Genomic DNA, 21,038 nt, shown 5'->3' on the forward strand with positions numbered 1-21,038 from the left:
GTGATACACATAAAGTTTAACAGTTTGTGTTTATATTGATTAAGGCTAAAAGCTACTGAAAACTATTGCACACCAGTAAAACCATAGAACTGAGAGCCATGGCTTATAGAGTGCTGGATATAAGTTTGCTAATGGAGAATTGAGTGGGAGGAAAAGTGTGGTTTATAAAGGGTGCACAAGAGAAAAAACATATATATTTCTGCACCCTTGAGAGCATTGTTGAAACAAAACACTTTCACAAGGCATAGACTGGACCAGTGCTGGTCAAGGCTGTCAGAGCCGCCTCTCCAACGAATTCAGTCGCATTCCTTATGTGAACTACTGACCCAAACATCCCTGAATCATCTTACCAGGACTCACCTCCATACCACGCTGCATTGATGCACTAACTCATGCTAATGGAGCCCTAATCAAATACTGAGTAAATATTCTGTAGAGTACATGGGCATACTTTTGGTTGGTTTCTTGTAATCTAATTGGAGAAACAGAATTACAAGTTTCTCAATAAAAGAAATAAAAATAAATGCATGAAATATAATGCTCCATGTGTGTTGTTCTATGAAGAAGTTCTAATCTACTTAGATGCACCTGTAAATATAATATTAAATTACAGCCATTGTTTAAACGTCTTCCAGGAATTTAGCGAGTAGGGACACCGTTTTTTTAGGTAGCTCAAGAATCCGAGCTAATGCGAGGACGTGAAGGCATCATTAACTCTTCTCTGGCTTCAGCCGGGCTCACTAACAGGCATGTAACACATTTTGTTTTTACTCTGGTTTCCTCTAGATTAATTGACTTTAATGCGACATGTTTAGCGGTTAAACTTAGCTGTTATTCTTGAAGATATAACTCGGCGCTGAAAGTGGAATTTTTAAATGCAAAGTCTCTAAAAACAGACTTGAAAACTTCCGCATCTTTTAACACGTCTTCTACGCCAAACCCCATTCAAAAGGTTTTAACTTTTGAACTTTCTCTGAAATTTCTAAAGTTGCCTCCTAGTTAAAGGCTAAATCTTCTTATGTTACAATAATGTGGGTATAACCTTTACTTCGGCACGGCTAAATCTACTAAAACTCAACAATGTGTTGACTTTATGTCTCTTAATGTTTGTATATATATATATTATTAGCACTACTAAGGTAAAGACTAAATTTTAATTGAATTTAAAATGTACTAACTGTCACATTATATTCTAGACTAGTTTAGTTAGTAATCGGGCTCTAATAGGGGACATAATCGGGCTTATTAGCAGGTTTACTTAACAAGGATCACGTTGCTAGCTTTCAGTTAGGATGGTTTCTTAGAAAAATCAAATTTTTCCCTGTTTTTATTAATATTTTCCTTATATTCAAGGAGGATGGCTGGCCTGTGGAGATCATATCAGGCCTTGATGACCAGATACCCCTGGTCAGTTCAGATAGTCACAGCTGGTAGGTAATATTTATGACCTCTATATTAATTACAAGGAGATGTTAAAATGCTGTTAAGGTTGCACCGATGCCAGGTTAAAAACCTACCTCATTTACGTACTTATAAGCTTATAACTTTTTGCTTGAAAATGGGTTAAAAATGTTAAACTGCAGGTCAGTTTTCCCCCAAACTGATCAACTCAGTTTTAGAATCAACAAAGAAAGAACCCTTTGACCTTTTGTCTAAGACCCTTAAACAAGCATTCATAAATAAATCATTTTTATCGAGGGCCAAAAATAACTTGTTAGACTCAATTCATGAGGGATTCTCGAACCCCTCATGATGACTACAGAATCGAGGCACGTGATGTCGCCCGGTACGGCGGAGCCGGGGTCCCACCCTGGAGCCAGGCCTGGGGACTCGTCGGAGAGCGCCTGGTGGCTGGGTTGCTCCTCGCGGGACCCGGCCGGGCCAAGCCCGAACGAGAGACGCAAGACCATCCCCCAGTGGGCCCACCACCTGCAGGGGGAACCGTGAGGGACCGGTGCAAAGAGGATTGGGCGGCACTCTATAAGCCATGGTTTATAGAGTGGCGGACGAAGGTGGAGACTGGAACCCATCTCCTTGAGAGGGGCTGGACTCTCTTCTACTCTGGAGTGGCCCGCGGGGAGAGGCGGCGGGCTGGTGTGGGTTTGCTTGTCGGCCCCCAAGCTCAGCCATCTCGTGTTGGGGTTTACCCCAGTGGATGAGAGGGTCGCATCTCTGCGCCTTCGGGTTGGGGAGAGGTCTCTGACTATCATTTCGGCCTATGGGCCGAGTGGTAGTGCGGAGTACCCGGCCTTCTTGGCGTCCCTGTCAGGGGTGCTGGATAGTGCCCCTCCTGGGGACTCCATTATTCTGCTGGGGGACTTCAACGCCCACGTGGGAAAAGACAGTGACACCTGGAGAGGCGTGATCGGGAGGAATGGCCTCCCCGATCTGAATCCAAGCGGTGTTTTGTTATTGGACTTCTGTGCTAGTCACGGATTGTCCATAATGAACACCATGTTCAAACATAGGGTGTCCATCAGTGCACTTGGCATCAGGATACCCTAGGCAGGAGGTCGATGATCAACTTTGTTGTCGTATCATTAGACCTTCGGCCGCATGTTTTGGACACTCGGGTGAAGAGAGGGGCTGAGCTGTCCACTGATCACCACCTGGTGGTGAGTTGGATCCACTGGAGGAGGAGAAAGCCGGACAGACTTGGCAGGCCCAAGCGCATAGTGAGGGTCTGCTGGGAACGCCTGGCGTAGCCCTCGGCCAGGGAAGTATTCAACTCTCACCTCCAGGAGAGCTTTGACCAGATTCCGAGGGATGTTGGAGACATAGAGCCTGAATGGACCATGTTCTCCACATTTATTGTCGATGCTGCTGCGGTGCCTGTCGCGGCGGCAATCCCCGAACCCGGTGGTGGACACCGGCAGCTGAAGAAGGAGAACTATCGGCTGTGGTTAGCTTGTCGGACTCCTGAGGCGGCTGACTGGTACCGTGGGGCAGAGCGTGCCGCGGCCCGGGCTGTGGCAGAGGCAAAAACTCGGGCCTGGGAGGAGTTCAGTGAGGCTATGGAGAAGGACTACCGGTTGGCCTTGAAGCGATTCTGGCAAACCGTCCGTCGCCTCAGGAGGGGGAAGCAGTGCTTCGCCAACACTGTTTATAGTGGGGGTGGGAAGCTGCTGACCTCGACTGGGGACATTATCGGCCGGTGGAAGGAGTACTTCGAGGATCTCCTCAATCCTGCCATCATGCATTCCCTGGTGGAAACAGAGGCTGGTGACTCGGGGTTGGATTCTTTCATCACCCAGGCTGAAGTCACCGAGGTGGTTAAAAAGCTCCACGGTGGCAAGGCTTCAGGGTTGGATGAGATCCGCCCTGAGTACCTCAAGTCTCTGGATGCTGTGGGGCTGTCATGGTTGACACGCCTCTTCAACATTGCGTGGCGGATGGGGACAGTGCCTTTGGATTAGCAGACTGGGGAGGTGGTCCCCCTTCTTAAGAAGGGTGACCGGAGGGTGTGTTCCAACTACAGGGGGATCACACTCCTCAGCCTCCCTGGTAAGGCCTACACCAGGGTATTGGAGAGGAGAGTCCGACCAATAGTCGAACCTCGGCCTCCTGTTCATAACTTTTATGGACAGGATTTCTAGACGCAGCCAAGGGCCGCAGGGGGTCTGGTTTGGGGACCAGAGGATTTCGTCTCTTCTTTTTGCGGATGACGTGGTCCTGCTGGCCCCCTCTAGCCAAGACCTATAGCATGCGCTGGGGCGGTTCGCAGTCGAGTGTGAAGCAGCTGGGATGAAGTCCAAGTCCGAGGCCATGGTTCTCGACCGGAAAAGGTTGGCTTGTCCTCTTCAGGTTGGAGGGGAGTTCCTGCCTCAAATGGAGGAGTTTAAGTATCTCGGGGTCTTGTTCATGAGTGAGGGAAGAATGGAGCGGGAGATCGACAGACGGATCGGTGCGGCTGCCTCAGTAATGGGGGCGCTGTGCCGGTCCGTTGTGGTGAAGAGAGAGCTGAGCCGAAAAGCGAAGCTCTCAATTTACCGGTCGGTCTACGTTCCTACCATCACCTATGGCCATGAACTTTGGGTCATGACCGAAAGAACGAGATCCCGGATACAAGCGGCTGAAATGAGCTTCCTCCGTAGGGTGGCCGGGCACTCCCTTAGAGATAGGGTGAGGAGCTCGGCCATCCGGGAGGGGCTCGGAGTAGAGCCGCTGCTCCTCCACATCGAGAGGAGCCAGTTGAGGTGGCTCGGGCATCTATACCGGATGCCTCCTGGACGCCTTCCTCGGGAGGTGTTCCAGGCACGTCCCACCGGGAGGAGGCCCAGGGGACGGCCCAGGACACGCTGGAGGGACTATGTCTCTCGGCTGGCCTGGGAACACCTTGGAGGAGCTGGAAGAGGTGTCTGGGGAGAGGGACGTCTGGGCGTCTCTGCTGAGTCTGCTGCCCCCACGACCCGGTCCTGGATAAGCGGAAGACGACGAGGACGAGATTCAATTCAGTTTATTTATATAGAGCCAATTCACAACACATGTTGTCTCAAGGCACTTCACAACAGTCAGGTTCATACATTCCAATTAATCCTAAACATTGAACAGTGCAGTCAGATTCAGTTATTTATTCAAATTGGATATAAAGTTTTTCTATCTAAGGAAACCCAGCAGATTGCATCCAGTCAGTGACTTGCAACATTCACTCCTCCTGGATGAGCATGTAGAGACAGTGGACAGTCACTGGCGTTGACTTTGTAGCAATCCCTCATACTGAGCATGCATGTAGCGACAGTGGAGAGGAAAAACTCCCTTTTAACAGGAAGAAACCTCCAGCAGAACCAGGCTCAGTGTGAGCGGCCATCTGCCACGACCGACTGGGGGTTTGAGAGAACAGAGCAGAGACACACAAAGAACAAAGAAGCACTGATCCAGGAGTACTTTCTATGGGAAGGAAAAGTAAATGTTAATGGATGTAGCTCCTTTAGTCGTTTCATCTAGAAAGAAAGAACAGATAAACTCTGAGCCAGTTTTCAAGGTTAGAGTCTGAAAGAGAAAGGGTTAAACACTAAAAGACAGGGCCATGTGGATAGTAGGTATATAAATATAGTATATTTATATTAACAAAATTGTAGCAAAGTTCAATACATACATAAAATGTTTCCATAACTTATTAAATAAATGTATACATGATTTCCTTTATTAGAACATATTCTAATTAAAATAAACATTAACATTCATTTCAGTTTTTCCGTATTTTTTTATGTCATAATTTTTTGTGTCATAGTCTATCAAATTATTATTTAAAACTGGTGGTAAGTAGACTGTGATGCCTAGAGTGTTGCTGATTGGTTAAGCTGCCCAACAACCCACCCGGAACCCAACCACCCTGGTGTTAGGCCCGCCCACTCATGGGTAGATATAGATAAATTAAATTAATTAATCGCTGCAACTCATGTAATAATTAAATGAAATACATATAATAAATAAAGAATAATTATTATACCTTTTAACATATGATTACAACTTTTAATACTTTATTTTGACAAAAAGAAATACATGTGTTTATTTACTGTATGGATTTTGACTTTTATGTTAATTGTCATTTGTAAACATTTATAACGAGTAGTTCGGATGCTTGTTGATGCATTTGTGTTTTTCTGATTTGTGTGAATATGTGCAAACTGCATCCAAAGGTTAGTAGTTTTTAAGTAGTTCACTTGTGTGGCCACTAGATGGTAGCAAACACTCAGGAGAACATCAGCCTTTCACGCAATAAGTGGAAAAATATTTACTAAATTCAAAATAAAGAGTCGTTTTCTGAAAGTCTTTTCCATTCAGAAATTCAGATTTAGAGGAAAATGTGCTTGGAAGAGTTTTACATCACAAATCCTAATGTGTTTCAGAAAAAGCATTGTTTTTATATTAAAACCTCAGCAGGAAACATTGTACAATTTGAGACTTTAAACAATATTTCAAATAGCATTTAAGCATGTTTGTTAAATTTATATTTTTGGTGATAATTAGACTTCTTTTTGTTGCACTTTTCCCTCTCTGCGAAACCGACCATCTGATTACAGACGATAAACCCAAATGACCTTTGAACAACAGACTAAACCGAGACATAATGCTGCGACCATCATGTCATTTTCTTCTTAGAGGTCCTATTTGCATAATTGTTTTTGTTACTGTGATGTTTTACATCGGGAGGTTTTTAGTCCTCTGTAAATAGATTAAATGTGCCATGATCAGTTTTCTCTTAGATAGCATAAAACAAACATTACTGCATTTACACTAGAAGGTGTATTTATTGTCAGTAAAAGTTTGTGAAATTAAAAAAATGTTAGCACCTTGCATTGTTATTCACACCAAACATTTTGTCATGGCAGAACCTCAAACTTTAATAAGTTTTAATGGTATTTGTTTAAATGAAACAACTTTGTGTATAATTTGGGAGTGGAAAGAGAATAATTTGTGTTCTTTAAAATTTATTGCAAATAGAAATCTGAAAGTATAGTGTGGATTTTTTTAACCCTTTTTTACTCTGATACATAAATTCAAGTGCTACAAGTTTCATTCAAAAGTCATCTGCTAAGTAGAAAGAGCCCATATTTATGTAACTGCCCCGATGTTAACAGCTGCTCGCCGTTTAATCTGAATGAACTTAAATAGAAGAATATGGAAAATGAAGGAGGCTGAAAACAAATGCACACCATAGTTTTCTGTTTATCAAATAAAATCCTAGTAAAAAGATTGATGTTTGATTTTGTAACGTGATAAAATCTAAAAAACCTGAAGGAATCTGAATATATATGCTAGGCAACTGTAATGTATGCAATAAAATAAAAAGGAGAAGACACCTATTTAATTTACATAATCAGTTTAAAAGATATATTTTTCCGTAGCGAAAAGAATGAATCATTTTCTGTGTGTTTTTAAGAATGTGAGTGGAGCATAAAAGAAGATGCTGCTCTGAAGGTCTGCTGTTGAAATGTTCTCTGTGTAGATGTGACCATCTGACCACCTTAAACACGTTTATAAGCTCCTCTGTGAAGAAAGGCTCTCCCTAAAGAAAAGGTTACCTCCTGTTCAGCTGGTATTGCTCTGTGCTGCTAGATTTATCTGAGACAGACTGGCTGCAGCAGCTGGCCTCATCTTACTGGATTTTACAACACAAAGGCTGCTATAAATATGTTTCCAGTTGAAGATGGCTGTCATTTTAAAAAGAAAACTGAATTAGAGTGGAGCTTGATTTAGTAGCTTTGCGTGTCTTTAACAACGTTTATATCTTCATATATGGGTCACGCGCTGTACCACTACGCCACACTCTGCGCCCAATATTTCAGAAAGTGGGGTGTAAATATGAGGTGACACAGAGGCACCTTTCTCTCAGGTACTCTTCAAAACAGGGAACACAAGAGAACATTCCTTTCCCAATATTTGGAATATTCATACTGTATTTCTGCCATGTCAAATGAGATTCTTTTATCATTTTGATATCTTTTTATTATGTATGGCACCTTGGCTCTGTGTGCTGTTTTAGAAATAAAGCTGGACTGGACAGGATTGAGAAAATGGACAGATGTGTGTTGATCTTCATAGAGCTTTTTATTCCTGAAGGATTCATAGATCAGAATTAGCCCTCGTTTTTCGGGTCAGTCTACCTTCCTACCCTCACCTATGGTCATGAACTCTGGTTCATGATGGAAAGAACGAGATCCCGCATGTAAAAATGAGGTTCCTCCACAGGGTGGCCGGGACCTCCCTCAGAGATAGGGTGAGGAGCTCGGAGTAGAGCCGCTGCTCCTCCACATCGAGGGGAGTCAGTTGAGGTGGCTCGGGGAGGCCCATGGGACGGCCCAGGACACACTGGCGGGACTGTGTCTCTCGGCTGGCTTGGAAACGCCTTGGGGAGGAGTCTGGGGTGAGGGAAATCTGGGTGCTCGTGCTGAAACTGCTCCCCCTGCGACCCAGTTACGGATAAGCAGAAGACGAGGAGTATGAGTCGGGGAAGTTAAGCAGAACAAAGTTTTTCTACATGGTCCGTTACAAGGAGGTGACAAGGGAATATGAGAAGCCAAAGTCAACAAAAACCTTTGAGACGCCTCTGTGAGCCTGGAGAACTGCTGATCAACATTCCTTTAAAGATGAAGGGAAACGAAGGCATCTTGGAAGCAACATATAACGAAATGAAGGACCTTAGTTTGTTCACACTTGATTTCTGTTAATTAATGAGTCTTAACAAACTGGAGTTGCATAAGTCAGTCACAGGTTTTAAACAGTAAGGATATTTGTGTGGTTATACTAGAGCTTCTCTGAGTCCCCTAAGAATTGAATCATGAAGACATTTGTGTTGAGAAATGTACATATTTGCAAGCTTTTCTACTCAGTTTTTTCTGTATCTCTGTGATTAATCATGAATTAATCAGCCATCCTTTGGGAGGGCTGGGATTCCTACTGCACACGGTTTCTCTGTACCTTTCCAGCTCAGCAGCGAGGTAGAAGATTGAGCACACAGCTGGAATAATTATGTTCACAGCAGACATGTTCCAGGATGCAGAGCCGCCACGTAGTAACGGGAAGGTCGGGGGTTCTTTGCTTCCCTGATTCATGTGTCAAAGTTTCTGTGAGCACAACAATAACCACTGATATGGTCTCCTGTGTGTGTTTGGCAAATAAAAAGCTGATTGGCTAAAAAAAAGTCCTCTTGGCACTGAATTAAGACAACCCTGCGGTCTCCACGAATGTTGCTAATTTGGTTTTAATGTGAGGTTTCTTCACCCCCACCATCAGTTTTAACCTTGCTATAAAGGAGGAAACACAATCAAGCCATTTTGCACGTTAATTGTAACCTGATACAACGTTCTGAAACTTTCACACCAGGGCTGTAAAGTCTGAAGGTGACAGGCTACAATTGTGAAACTATTGTACTTCTTTTCGCCATCTCCTCCCGACTCCTTGAATACATTTTGTATTTGAACTGAAGGCTAAAAAAACTGTGAATTTAGTGTCAGTATTCAGCCTACATGCTTAAACAGAGCACATTTGGTTTTTTTTTTTCAGGTTTTTGGTTTTGGTCTCAAGATTATAGATTGTTTCAGCTATTTGATGAGATCCTTTCTGTAGCAACCAGAGCAGCGGCGGGATGCCATGTGCATAGCAACTGGTAGGCAGAAAGTGTTTCAATCAGGGCACATTGTGACTATGTAAACCGAAATGTTTTTCCTCTAATTTCCCACTACCATGCTATTTTACCCTTGCTGTTTGTGCATTTCTGCTATTGAGTCAAAGACAGAGATGTCTGTACAAATTACGTCCCCTGACACTGAGAGGATCACTTCTTCTAATACGAGAAAGTATCAGCCATGGAGTACGGTGCGTAGACGGAGATTCTGACACAGTGGTTCGGTTGGGATTATACCAGAGCATTTGCACTCTGAGACAGAATGATCACTTTTTACAGTGTTATTAATTAAAGCCCGTGTGACGCGTCCCTAAAGAGTGTTGACATGTCCTGTTTCTGTAACCTTAAATGATTTTCTTTGGGCTGAAACCCAACTAGCATTTAAACACTCTTTAACTTTCCTTGATCTCTGGAGCCCTTTTCACAGCGGATACAACCACCAGGACTTACCAGCAGAAGGTGTTCATTCTCTGCAGGTCTTGGAAAGGTCCCTTAGGGTCCCTCAGGAATGCGGTTCTTCCGTCACCTGCGATCGTTTCCCTTGCCCTTCGTTTACACCAAATACTGAGTGGCACCTCCTGCATTCTGTCACAATTCAACAAAATAAACGAGCTCCATTCAACCTTTGGAGGTTTTATTTAACAAAGGCTTCGCAACTACAAAACATCTGCAGGGATCACTTCCATATGACACTATGCACAATACTGACAGCTTTTTGTGTCCTGTAGGGTCTTTAGTGGGTGTCGGTGATGTCGTCGCCCAACAGCTGATTGAGAGGAGAGGATTAGCTCATCACAATGTAAGACGCACAGCCAGGATGATGAGTATAGGCTTCTTCTTTGTGGTAAGAATCGTTTTTTTCTGTTGTGTCATTTATGATCGTTTGATGGGACATCTAACACAGTTCATATATTCATAAGAGGTACCTTTTGGTAAGAATAAGCCGTTTCTTCTCGCTCAGACTAAACACTTTTTAGGAGACTAATTATCCGCTGGCACATTGATGCTGGAGGATGAAATAATTTATCCACTAAAGCCTGGTGACAACTGTATAATTAACCTTTTAAAGCTGCACATTTGATTCTCGCGTCATTGTGACGAAAGCAACGGTTATTCATGTTTCAGTAATCGTCTTAAATCCAAAATCTATCAAACACTTGATCTAAAAATATACGCAGACAACGATAAGATTTAAATGTGACCGGAAATAGAGGTATATAAAAATGAGATATAAAACTTGTCATCTGGCTTTTTATGTTTATTTAAATTCTTTCTCATATATGAAGTTAGACCTAAAATTACACCATCCACAATTATAGACACTGTTTGTGTTTAAAAACCTTAAAACAAATCCATCTTTTACCACAGTAGCACAAGCTCACTCTGATTCTTGAAAAATCCAGCTTTGGTTTTAAGTACATTTATTCAGTAGGAAACAAATCCCATGTTAAGAGATGTAAGTTCATGTTTAACCCTGCTGTTAATACAGAGACCTGTGCAAACCAACCTATGTGTGAAAAAGTAATTACCCTTAAACCAAACAAAACTGGTTGTTCCTCCCTCAGCAGCAACAACTGCCACCGAGGGTTTGTGATCATTTACAATGAGCCTCTTGAATCAGTGGAGACAATTTGGACCACTCCTGTTTAAAGCAGTTTTAATTTAGCATGCACGGCTTGTTTAATAAGGTTATACCACAGCATTTCAAGGAGATTTAAGTCCAGACATTGACTAGGCCACATCAAAACCTTCATTTAGTTGTTGAGCCATTTAAATTTGGACCTACTGGCATGCTTTGTATCTATATAAACTATAAACAGGGGTTGGACAATGAAACTGAAACACCTGGTTTTAGACCACAATAATTTATTAGTATGGTGTTGGGCCTCCTTTTGCGGACAATACAGCATCAATTCGTCTTGGGAATGACATATACAAGTCCTGCACAGTGGTCAGAGGGATTTTAAGCCATTCTTCTTGCAGGATAGTGGCCAGGTCACAACGTGATACTGGTGGAGGAAAACGTTTCCTGACTCGCTCCTCCAAAACACCCCAAAGTGGCTCAATAATATTTAGATCTGGTGACTGTGCAGGCCAAGGGAGATGTTCAACTTCACTTTCATGTTCATCAAACCAATCTTTCACCAGTCTTGCTGTGTGTATTGGTGCATTGTCATCCTGATACACAGCACCGCCTTCAGGATACAATGTTTGAACCATTGGATGCACATGGTCCTCAAGAATGGTTCAGTAGTCCTTGGCAGTGACGTGCCCATCTAGCACAAGTATTGGGCCAAGGGAATGCCATGATATGGCAGCTCAAACCATCACTGATCCACCCCCATGCTTCACTCTGGGCATGCAACAGTCTTGGTGGTACGCTTCTTTGGGGCTTCTCCACACCGTAACTCTCCCGGATGTGGGGAAAACAGTAAAGGTGGACTCATCAGAGAACAATACATGTTCCACATTGTCCACAGCCCAAGATTTGTGCTCCTTGCACCATTGAAACCAACGTTTGGCATTGGCATGAGTGACCAAAGGTTTGGCTATAGCAGCCCGGCCGTGTATATTGACCCTGTGGAGCTCCTGACAGACAGTTCTGGTGGAAACAGGAGAGTTGAGGTGCACATTTAATTCTGCCGTGATTTGGGCAGCCGTGGTTTTATGTTTTTTGGATACAATCCGGGTTAGCACCCGAACATCCCTTTCAGACAGCTTCCTCTTGCGTCCACAGTTAATTCTGTTGGATGTGGTTCGTCCTTCTTGGTGGTATGCTGACATTACCCTGGATACCATGGCTCTTGATACATCACAAAGACTTGCTGTCTTGGTCACAGATGCACCAGCAAGACGTGCACCAACAATTTGTCCTCTTTTGAACTCTGGTATGTCACCCATAATGTTGTGTGCATTTCAATATTTTGAGCAAAACTGTGCTCTTACCCTGCTAATTAAACCTTCACACTCTACTCTTACTGGTGCAATGTGCAATCAATGAAGACTGGCTACCAGACTGGTCCAATTTAGCCATGAAACCTCCCACACTAAAATGACAAGTGTTTCAGTTTCATTGTCCAACCCCTGTATATAGTGCTGTATAAGTAAAACAAGGAAAAAAAACCTCAGGAGATTGAGGTCTGCGGTATTTTAGATGTTCTTTTATGGGTTCTTCTGTGACCTTGATGAGGCCTTATGCTCTTGGAGTAACTTAGTAGGCCAACTACTCCTGGGAAGGTTCGTCATGGTTCAATGTTTTCTGCATTTGTAGATAAAGGCTCTCACTGTGTTTCCCTGTAGACATGAAGCCTTAGAAATGGCTTTGGGATCATTTAGCCTACTTCATGATGCCAGACAGGTTCTGTTTAAGTGATCTTTTGATTCCGTAGGTCTGGTAGTAATCAGGCCTGGTGAATTTGAATGTGCCAGTTGGTTGATTGCTATAGAGGTGAAAAGCTGTGGCACCAGCTACTTTGTTGGACATGTGCAGTGAAGGAGCAGGCAGACAGGAAGTCCTGAAACAATGTCCTTAAATTAAATGTTGAATTAAATAAATATGTGTTCGATTACTGCACTGCAGCAGAAGATTTAGAAAAGATCTACACATCTTTACCAGGGGTGCTCTTAAGAATGGAAGGGACTGCACCTAAGTTTGAGGAGACTAAACTGAGTTGTTTCCTTTCTACCAAAAAGGGTCCAGTAATTGGCAGCTGGTACAAAGTTTTGGACAGGCTCGTGGTTGGAGGGTCTAAATCTGCTGCCATGAAGAAAATGCTTGTTGACCAGGTGAGTGAAGACTGTGATTGGCATTGTCTGTAAATTATCTATATTGTATTAGTTTTGTTCTGTCTTTAAGTAGTGATTTAACATGGTCAAAAGTCACCAGTATGTAAAAATCCTTTCTTCTGTTTCTTTTCTGTTTCACTTCCCACAGTTGTGTTTTGCACCGTGCTTCCTGGGAGCTTTTCTCGGTATCTCTGGTGCCCTGAATGGACTAACAGTGGAGGAGAACATTGTCAAACTTAAGAGGGTGAGCCAGATCTCATACAAATCTGAGTAATGGTTCTGATATATAGATTAAAATAGAAAAGCATTTAATACTGTGAGCCCAATGTAGTAGAGAGTTTGCACAAAATTAAGCACATGGTGGTACTAGCGGCCACACGAGGAAAAGGTTAGTCACCCGTCTCATTCAGAAGAGGGGGCACACATTGGTTTTAAGTAAGTTCCACAGCAGAAAATGAGTAGATTAAGCTACTTTCTCAAGCACTCCACACCAAATCAATGCAAGAGGCATGTAAACAGGAGGTTAAAGACAGATCCACTTGTTTTTCATCACTAGTGTGTAAAAAGATCTTGTGGGAGTGGACGCATGGAAATATGGCAGTTTCAATGGTCATATCATTATGCATGTAAGGCAAGCCATGTGTGCATTTGTTTCCCAATATATTTGCCATCAGATGTCATTTTTGGCTTTTACTTCTCAGATTACCATATGCACTTTGCAACACCTGATGATGATTAATAAAAGGCATAAAATATGCTACCAAAACTCTAAACAGGTGTCATTGAGTTCTTAATAAGCCCCATCTAGTGTTCAACCAGTGTCACATCAAGTAAATAGGTATCTAACATTATACAGTTATTATTTTGTGATATTACAGCAGTAGTTATTCATTTATCTGTTTTTTATTTTGCCCAAAGCCCAAATCTGTGTTTTATTGCCCCAAAAAGAAAGACACCTTTCAGTTCTGTAAAACCTGTTCGACGTATGACCAGGAGACTGTTTCCGTCAAATTAGATGATGTTTTCTCTCAACCTGTCAGTAATGCACTATTTAAACGGTGATCTTCGAGCATTAAAATGGCCCCTGCAGGTTGACCCAAACTGGCCAGAAAGCAGTCTGTATTCTGCTTATATCAATAATGATTCTCAAGGAGGAAGTTTTATTTTTCCTTATGGATACAGAATCCGACCTTCCAGCGCTCACCTCTCATTATTGTTAGAAACTATTTCCTGTGAAGGAGAAAGAGGCATGAGGAGGAGGAGGGATTGTCGAATCAGCCGGGGTGACTCATGCCTCCATATATATACGTGTGTGTGTGTGTGTGTTTGAGTGTGTGTTTGTATGCCAGGTCAGAGCGAACTGTCGTGTTGTGCCAGCTGCTCAAACGTCCATCGTTTCGCTGATCACCACCAATTGTTTACCAAAGGAGAGGTATGGACCTGAAAGGCCAAGCTGGTAAATGTCAGAAAGGACACAAAATAAATGACAAATGAGCTCATTACAACAAGGCCTGGCAAAGAGGGAATGTGAGAGGAAACTTAATGGAGCAGCCGACCAAACAGCTATTCAGAAACCTAAAACCAAGTTGAATACTTTTTGATCTGACTATTGAACATATGGCTTTTTATTGTACAGGGCACATATAACCTCTAATAATTCTTACTTCTTATCTTTAATAAGACCTCTGGATTTCTAACACTTACCTAATTTATTATGGTCCCTGTCTTTGTATGAATGTGTCCACATTTGTGAACATGATTGGGTGAGTGTGATCTTTAAGCATCAGGACATAATAAAAAGTTACCTAAATCTAACCTGAAGTTACAAAAACATGCAACAGATTCCAGATTGTCAACATTAATTAAACCAAAATGATGCCATAAGTCCACCATTGCTGCTTGAATAGGTGCTGCAAATCAACTGCATGTGTGGCCACCTCGACAGAAGCATGGGCTTTGGCTGAAGCATAAAGGTGTGTGGGTACTCACTGCCAACAGCTCTGACATCAGCAGTGATCTTCTGCCCATCAGTCATCATTTCCAAACCATTTGAAATCCATCATTCTACAGCGGGACAGATCACTCACAAGTGGAAAACATTTTGAGACAGCTGCCAGTCTTCCCAGGATGTTCCAGCAAATTTGCTCCGAGAAACCAATGGGTACCATCTCAGGCTCTCCAGGCCCAGTTAGCATGTCTGATGTTAAAGTTCATGGCAGGATAGATAGAAAAAGACTAAACAGTTGCGGTTTCTTTGGATGCATTTGTGGAGAAAGACTTTTTCTCTGAAATACACGTGGTTACAAAGCTGCATCTAAATAAACCAAAAGACTTCTGGAACCGAGGGGCGGGTTCGGAGATAATTATTAAAATTATCGTGATGTGACTGGAGTATGGAGGACCAAAAGGGACAAATTAAATAAATTAATTTATCATGAATTAAAGAAATGTACCATGAAGTAAATAATAAAAATAAATAAATAATAAAATAATTTATAATGAAATTAAATAATCAAATTTTTTTATTAATTTAATAATGCATATAATTATATTTTTGTGTAATAATTATATAATAATCATTATTTCCCTCTATATTTTATAAATAAATATAGTGTAAAAAATATATGTATTTTGACGGTCACCAGACCCTGTTTCCACCAGGCACTGTTGTTTTGGGGGTATCCCTTTTCCACCAACGCGGTTCCGAGAAACACTTGTTTCTGTTACACTATTTTTATTGTATGATGGCACGTAAAACAGGAGAGGCTGGAGTTTCTTTTTACTACGACTCAAGATAAAATGACAAACGAACTAAACTAGGTTCACGTAACATGATCTGTTTAGTTTTGCTTTAAGTGGGACTCTCTATAAATATCTTCATTTAGAAATTAAAATAATCTTAAAATGTCCTTACCACAAACTCTTAGAAAGGGCAATAAGATATTGTGACCAGAAGCCCCAAACGTTCTATGCACAATTTTTGGGGGGCAAACAGGATTTCTTTGTTCATGTAAAATATTAAAAATTAAAGCTGTACGTGTAGGAACAATCTACAAACCTCAGCTTCGGTTGTTTGTACATCATTTGAGCAGCAGTTGTCCTTCTCTTTGGCTCCCCCTACAGTTTGGGTGCAAAACATCACTGTCCCTTTGCATAACATTCATCACAATCACATCATTTTAGGTTTTTACACATTCATTTATGCTAATTTTTTTTAATTCATTTAAAAAGAAGGATCATAACAGCACAATGTTTCTTTGACATCAGATTAGTTCTGCTGGTTTTAATGTTCTGTTGCACCCTTTTAGAATTAGAATTGGGTTTTGTTTGTTCTGTGCTGGGTACATGAATGCAGACTGGTCTAAATGCGACAATCTCAGTTAAAGTCAGTTGGAAACGTCTCCTTTTTGTTTTGTTGTCAGAAGATTATGACGTGTTTTAACCTGAGGTGGTGAAGTAGCTTGTTTGTCCATAATTAGAAAAGTGTTTTAGCCTGGAAAAAAAGAGCAGAGCGGGAAAATTGGCTTGTTGTTTTTATACGTCAAGACATGTTGAGGTGACCTTTAGCTAGGTGATGCTGTAATGCTCTGTATGTGTTAATAAATGCTCTGGTTTAGTATTTACTGTGGGGTCAAAGAGTCGCTGCCCTCCATCCTCTGTTTTTACAGTCAAGTTAAAGCAGTGATACCCAGATTTTCACATATGTTACCTTAGATGTGTTGTTGTGATCATATTCCAGGTAGAACATCTATGTTTCAGTTGATGTTCTGGATTAACCTCGCTCTTTTAAAAGCTGATTAATGACCCACATATTTCAATTACTAACATCATGTTAAGATGAATCATCGCTGATGATGTAAGAGGAACCAGTAAGCTACAGCTGCACATGATTAAACCTCCCAAATAAATCTCTTGTCTGTTGTTCATTGTGAAAAATAAATCATATTTTAAACCAGAGTCTGCAGCCTTATTGGATGCACGGTCCTTTAAGATCAATCCTAATGTGAATATGGAAGTTTAACCCCAGTAAAAGCTCTAAATCAATAGGAAAAATCACATTTTGGACCTGCAGTTTTATTCACATCTTTTTGTCGTGTTGTGTCACAAAGTCTTTCATAATATCAGCAAGATAAGATAGAAAGTATTGTAATCTACTTTGTTTTGGTAGCAGATAATCTGACCTCCATCTGACCCTATCATTAGCAACCTTCTCTGTCACTTCGACCCTCTCCATGTTTCCTCACGTTGGCAGCTCCATATTCACTGCTGTATGTCCAGTGTATCTACTACTGTCCACATTATCTCAGTTTAGAAAATGTGTTCCCTCTAATCCTGACATTTGGTCACTCGGTTCTTGTTCCTCTTCCTGTGTTTTTATTTATTCTCAAAGCCACCAGACTTCAGTACCATCCTGTAAACCTTTCCTTTAATTCTGATCATTCTTCTGTGGGCTGCAGCTACCAGGGTTTAATATCCAATCTATTGAGATGCCATTCTTTATGGAATAAGAATTCATTTTTAGCTCCATTACTTTCTTTACTTCTGTTGTGCACTGCCTGTGGCTCTGGATGTTTCACCCCAGGTACTTAAACTCATCCATCTTACAGTATCTGTTAAAAGGAAGCTCAGTCCTGTATGATCGATGTTTTAAGAATCACTTTTAGAGTTTTGTTGAACCATAATGGCACAAATATTTGTTTGCATTCAGTTTTTTTTTTTTTTAGTCCTTCCAAGAGCATCCAGACATTTTCTACTTGTTTGTTTTTCTTTGTCTCATTCGTCCATGAAGAGGAAGAATTTGACGAAAGGAATCAGTATTAATTATTTCAACAGACCTCTAACAGGAAATCTTAACAGTCATTATGCAGAGTTTGTTTGATAAACTGATTCATTTTTCTAGTTTGGTTTTAGAAAGACATCTTTAAGAGTTCAGCATTGGTTAAAATTAAATTGGTGAAATCTTTTAGTTCTTTTTATCTTTAATTTGAGTGTGTTTGCTTTTAATTATGTTTACTCCTGCCAGTGTTTTATCTTATGTCTGTAAATAACAGACTTTACAAATACATGTATTATTATTATTAAAAGCAGTGGTATTTTATTTTGAAGTGCAAATGTTACTTTTCTTTCTTTATACAATAATATATCTTAATAATCTGTTCTTGCAGGACTACACAGATGCTCTGATCTCCAACTACTATGTAAGTGTCTCTTTAAAAACAATCAGAACATTTAGTTGGATTTACTGTTATTGTTGTGGTTTATTTTCCTCTGTCATGGTTGTTGTTGTCGCTCTGGTTCCACCTACTCCTGTTGTTCTTTCCCCCCTGTCTCTTTTACAATGATCAGGTCTGAACAATCTGTTGCCTGATCCAGAAACAGCCCGTCATGCCATTCATGCTGAATAGTTAACTCTGCAACAGGAGGAGTGTCTCATTTTCCCTCTGGTGTAGAGCAAATCTGCCTCTGACATCCCAAAGCAACCAGAACCACCACACTGTTTGCCTAAGCTTACAAGACACCTAAAAATGATGGAAGTCAAATACATTAAAGATAAAGATGTCCTACAGATGTCTTGGTGCTCGACAAACCCTAGTCAAAGAGAACTTGATTGGATCATCAAGAATTTCAAGCGGAAGTTTCAGTTTGCAGAAAGGAAGGATTTAGAGACTCTGACAGCTCCAGGTCTATTTCCTTATGAGGGTTTAAGCAGCAGAAGTGTCTTGCCACCAATGCAAAGACAGCTCAAGGTTAACAGCAGGTGGATGTGCATGCATCTGAAAGTGAGAAGACGGTTTTTGGACAAGATCAGGAAGGAAACCACTTCTAAGAAAAACATCAAGTACAGACTAAAAAATTGCAGGAAATTCAATTCAAAAATACTTTATTCATCCCAAAGGAAAATTAAATGTTGTTGTAGCTCATATTACATATAAATTACTTATCAAATACAAGGATGGACAACAGCAATCTGGTGAAATGTTATTTTCTCCCAATTTTCCGGGACATCTGTAAAATGATCACGTGTCTGGAGAAGAAAATCCGACAGATACCATAAGTTGTGTGTAGTGCCAACACTGAACCATGTGGTTGCTTCTCCTCCAAGGCAGTGGCCTTGATCCTAATTCTGCCTCAGAACCCTACCATAGATAGAGTGGCTATAAAACAGCCAAACTCACCTTCTTCCACCTTCCAACAAAGCAGAAACAGTTTGGTGATGATTTACAGCTTCATGGAGCACTGCGTCATAAAGATAAAGAGACTCAAAGATCAGAACATTGACATTTTGGACCCTTTCCACATCTCAACGCTACTGAGAACTTGTGTGGTCAGTTGTCAGAAAGCAGAAGTTAGGTTCCCCATTAGTCCGGATTAGTTCAGGATTTGATATCCAGACTATCAGACGTTATAAGGAACAAGAATCAACGCTAGAAATAGTAATCAATAAAATATGCAAAAGAAACCTGAAAAAAAAAAAGCCAAATAACTTTTTGTTGTTGATCCCTTGATGTCATCGTTTGGATCATCTGCCACATCAAATGTTAGTCCAGATCAACAATAATCCAAACTGTAACCGTATAATGAAGAGTAGGCAAAATAGTGAGAGGCACTGTCAGAATAATGAAGAAATGCTACTAAATATATTAATATTATTTAAAAAATCTGAAATTTGAAAAAATGAAGATGTGGAAGAACGGTGTCCACTTAAATCATGACATCTGATGATTGAAACTTTTTAAACATATAACTTTAATGTTGATTTATTTATTTATTTTTTTAGCTGTGGCCTCCAGTCCAGATCGCAAATTTCTACTTCATTCCACTGCACCACAGGTGAGGTTTTTATGTTTCTGTTTCCATCCAGTAGGGTTGGAAGATTTGCAGTTTGTTTACATATCTGTTTGAGAGTTGACTTTTGGAATCATTTTAAATCAGCAAATTCCCACCTTCTGAAGCACCTTTTTTTGTGATGCGTAGTTCAGTTGTTTAGTGGGAATCGGCCTGGTGGGTCCATTAGCGTCCTTCTCAGCATCGCTCTCCTTCACTCTGTGATGAGCAGCTTTCAACACGCAACTTTTTATTCCTCCTTGCAGGCTGTCCGTCGTCCAGATCGTCGCCGTCGCCTGGAACTCCTACCTGACCTGGAAGGCCAACAAGATGTGAAGAAAACTCACAAGTCCAACTTGTCTTGTTGTTGTTGATGATGATGATGATGATTTTACACTCATTTGTACTGTAGACTGCGAGTGTGTGAGAAATGAGCTCAACTTACTTTAGTCTTCTGGTATTTCCAAAGTGCAAAACTGTGACTGAATCACATGTAAAAGGTCGGGGAAGATTGCTCGTCTACTCTGAGTGACAAATTTGCACTTGAAAGTCAAACTTGCATTTTGCAGAAACGTCTGTGAAAGTTTATTTATGGAAATGAGATTTGGCTGCAGAGCTGCAGTGGAGCCACACGTACATTAACACCTGCTGGTTGATGAAGGAAATGTTCTTCTCATTGACTCAATGAGCTTCACCGATAATGTATTTTTGATTTACATGCTTGGTTTACTGGACTCTTCTCCACCTGACTCATTGTTTTACTTTGACTTTGTTCTAGTTTCTGCCAACATTTTAATAACCCCTCAAGAATGAAACGCACATCAAATGAACACCATCATGAAAGCCAGTTTTCTAAATGATTAAAATTCTTACCCACCATGGTGTACATTTTGTTTTGACTGAGCATAAGTTAGAAAGATGTCTAGAAAGTTACATGTTATTTGATGCTGAAGGGACCTGATTATAAAGTATAAATAATGCTACTGGTTAGTTTAACATCAGATTTGGAAGAATCTCACCGGACTCAGTTTACACTGATACTCTGATGTCTATGAAGGTCACATTAATGTAGGGCTTTTATTATTTTTTGCAGCCATACTTTTTATGGGGTGGTATGAACATAGAAAACAACTTTCATGATTTTTTTGTAAAAATTGCGTCCGCAACTTTACTGTGGGTTTTCTCTGATCCGCATATAAGCTAAATATGTCCACTTATATTTAGCTGCATGTTGCTTAGCAAGTTCCAAACACACCACAAAGATTTTGAAGCCTTCAAAAAGCTTTAGTCATAATCCTGG

General features: G+C 41.0%; 1 protein-coding gene across 2 annotated transcripts; it reads left to right on the top strand.

The window, feature by feature from the left end:
• Window positions 1-640: 640 nt before the first annotated feature.
• Window positions 641-20,615, top strand: mpv17 (mitochondrial inner membrane protein MPV17). 2 transcript variants are annotated; one of them, XM_047387234.1, is made up of 8 exons: window positions 641-747; window positions 1,354-1,430; window positions 9,856-9,971; window positions 12,821-12,913; window positions 13,062-13,157; window positions 18,079-18,111; window positions 19,692-19,744; window positions 20,005-20,615. In XM_047387234.1, the coding sequence occupies exons 1-8, from the start codon at window positions 689-691 to the stop codon at window positions 20,072-20,074; spliced, it is 597 nt and encodes a 198-aa protein (XP_047243190.1). In that variant the 5' UTR covers window positions 641-688; the 3' UTR covers window positions 20,075-20,615. The 2 variants fall into 2 exon arrangements, with proteins under 2 accessions (XP_047243190.1, XP_047243191.1); XM_047387235.1 differs by lacking the exon at window positions 641-747 and adding an exon at window positions 768-952.
• The last annotated feature ends 423 nt before the right edge of the window (window positions 20,616-21,038 follow it).

The sequence above is a fragment of the Girardinichthys multiradiatus genome, chromosome 15 (genome assembly GCF_021462225.1).
Source record: "Girardinichthys multiradiatus isolate DD_20200921_A chromosome 15, DD_fGirMul_XY1, whole genome shotgun sequence".
NCBI classification, from domain to species: Eukaryota; Metazoa; Chordata; class Actinopteri; order Cyprinodontiformes; family Goodeidae; genus Girardinichthys; species Girardinichthys multiradiatus.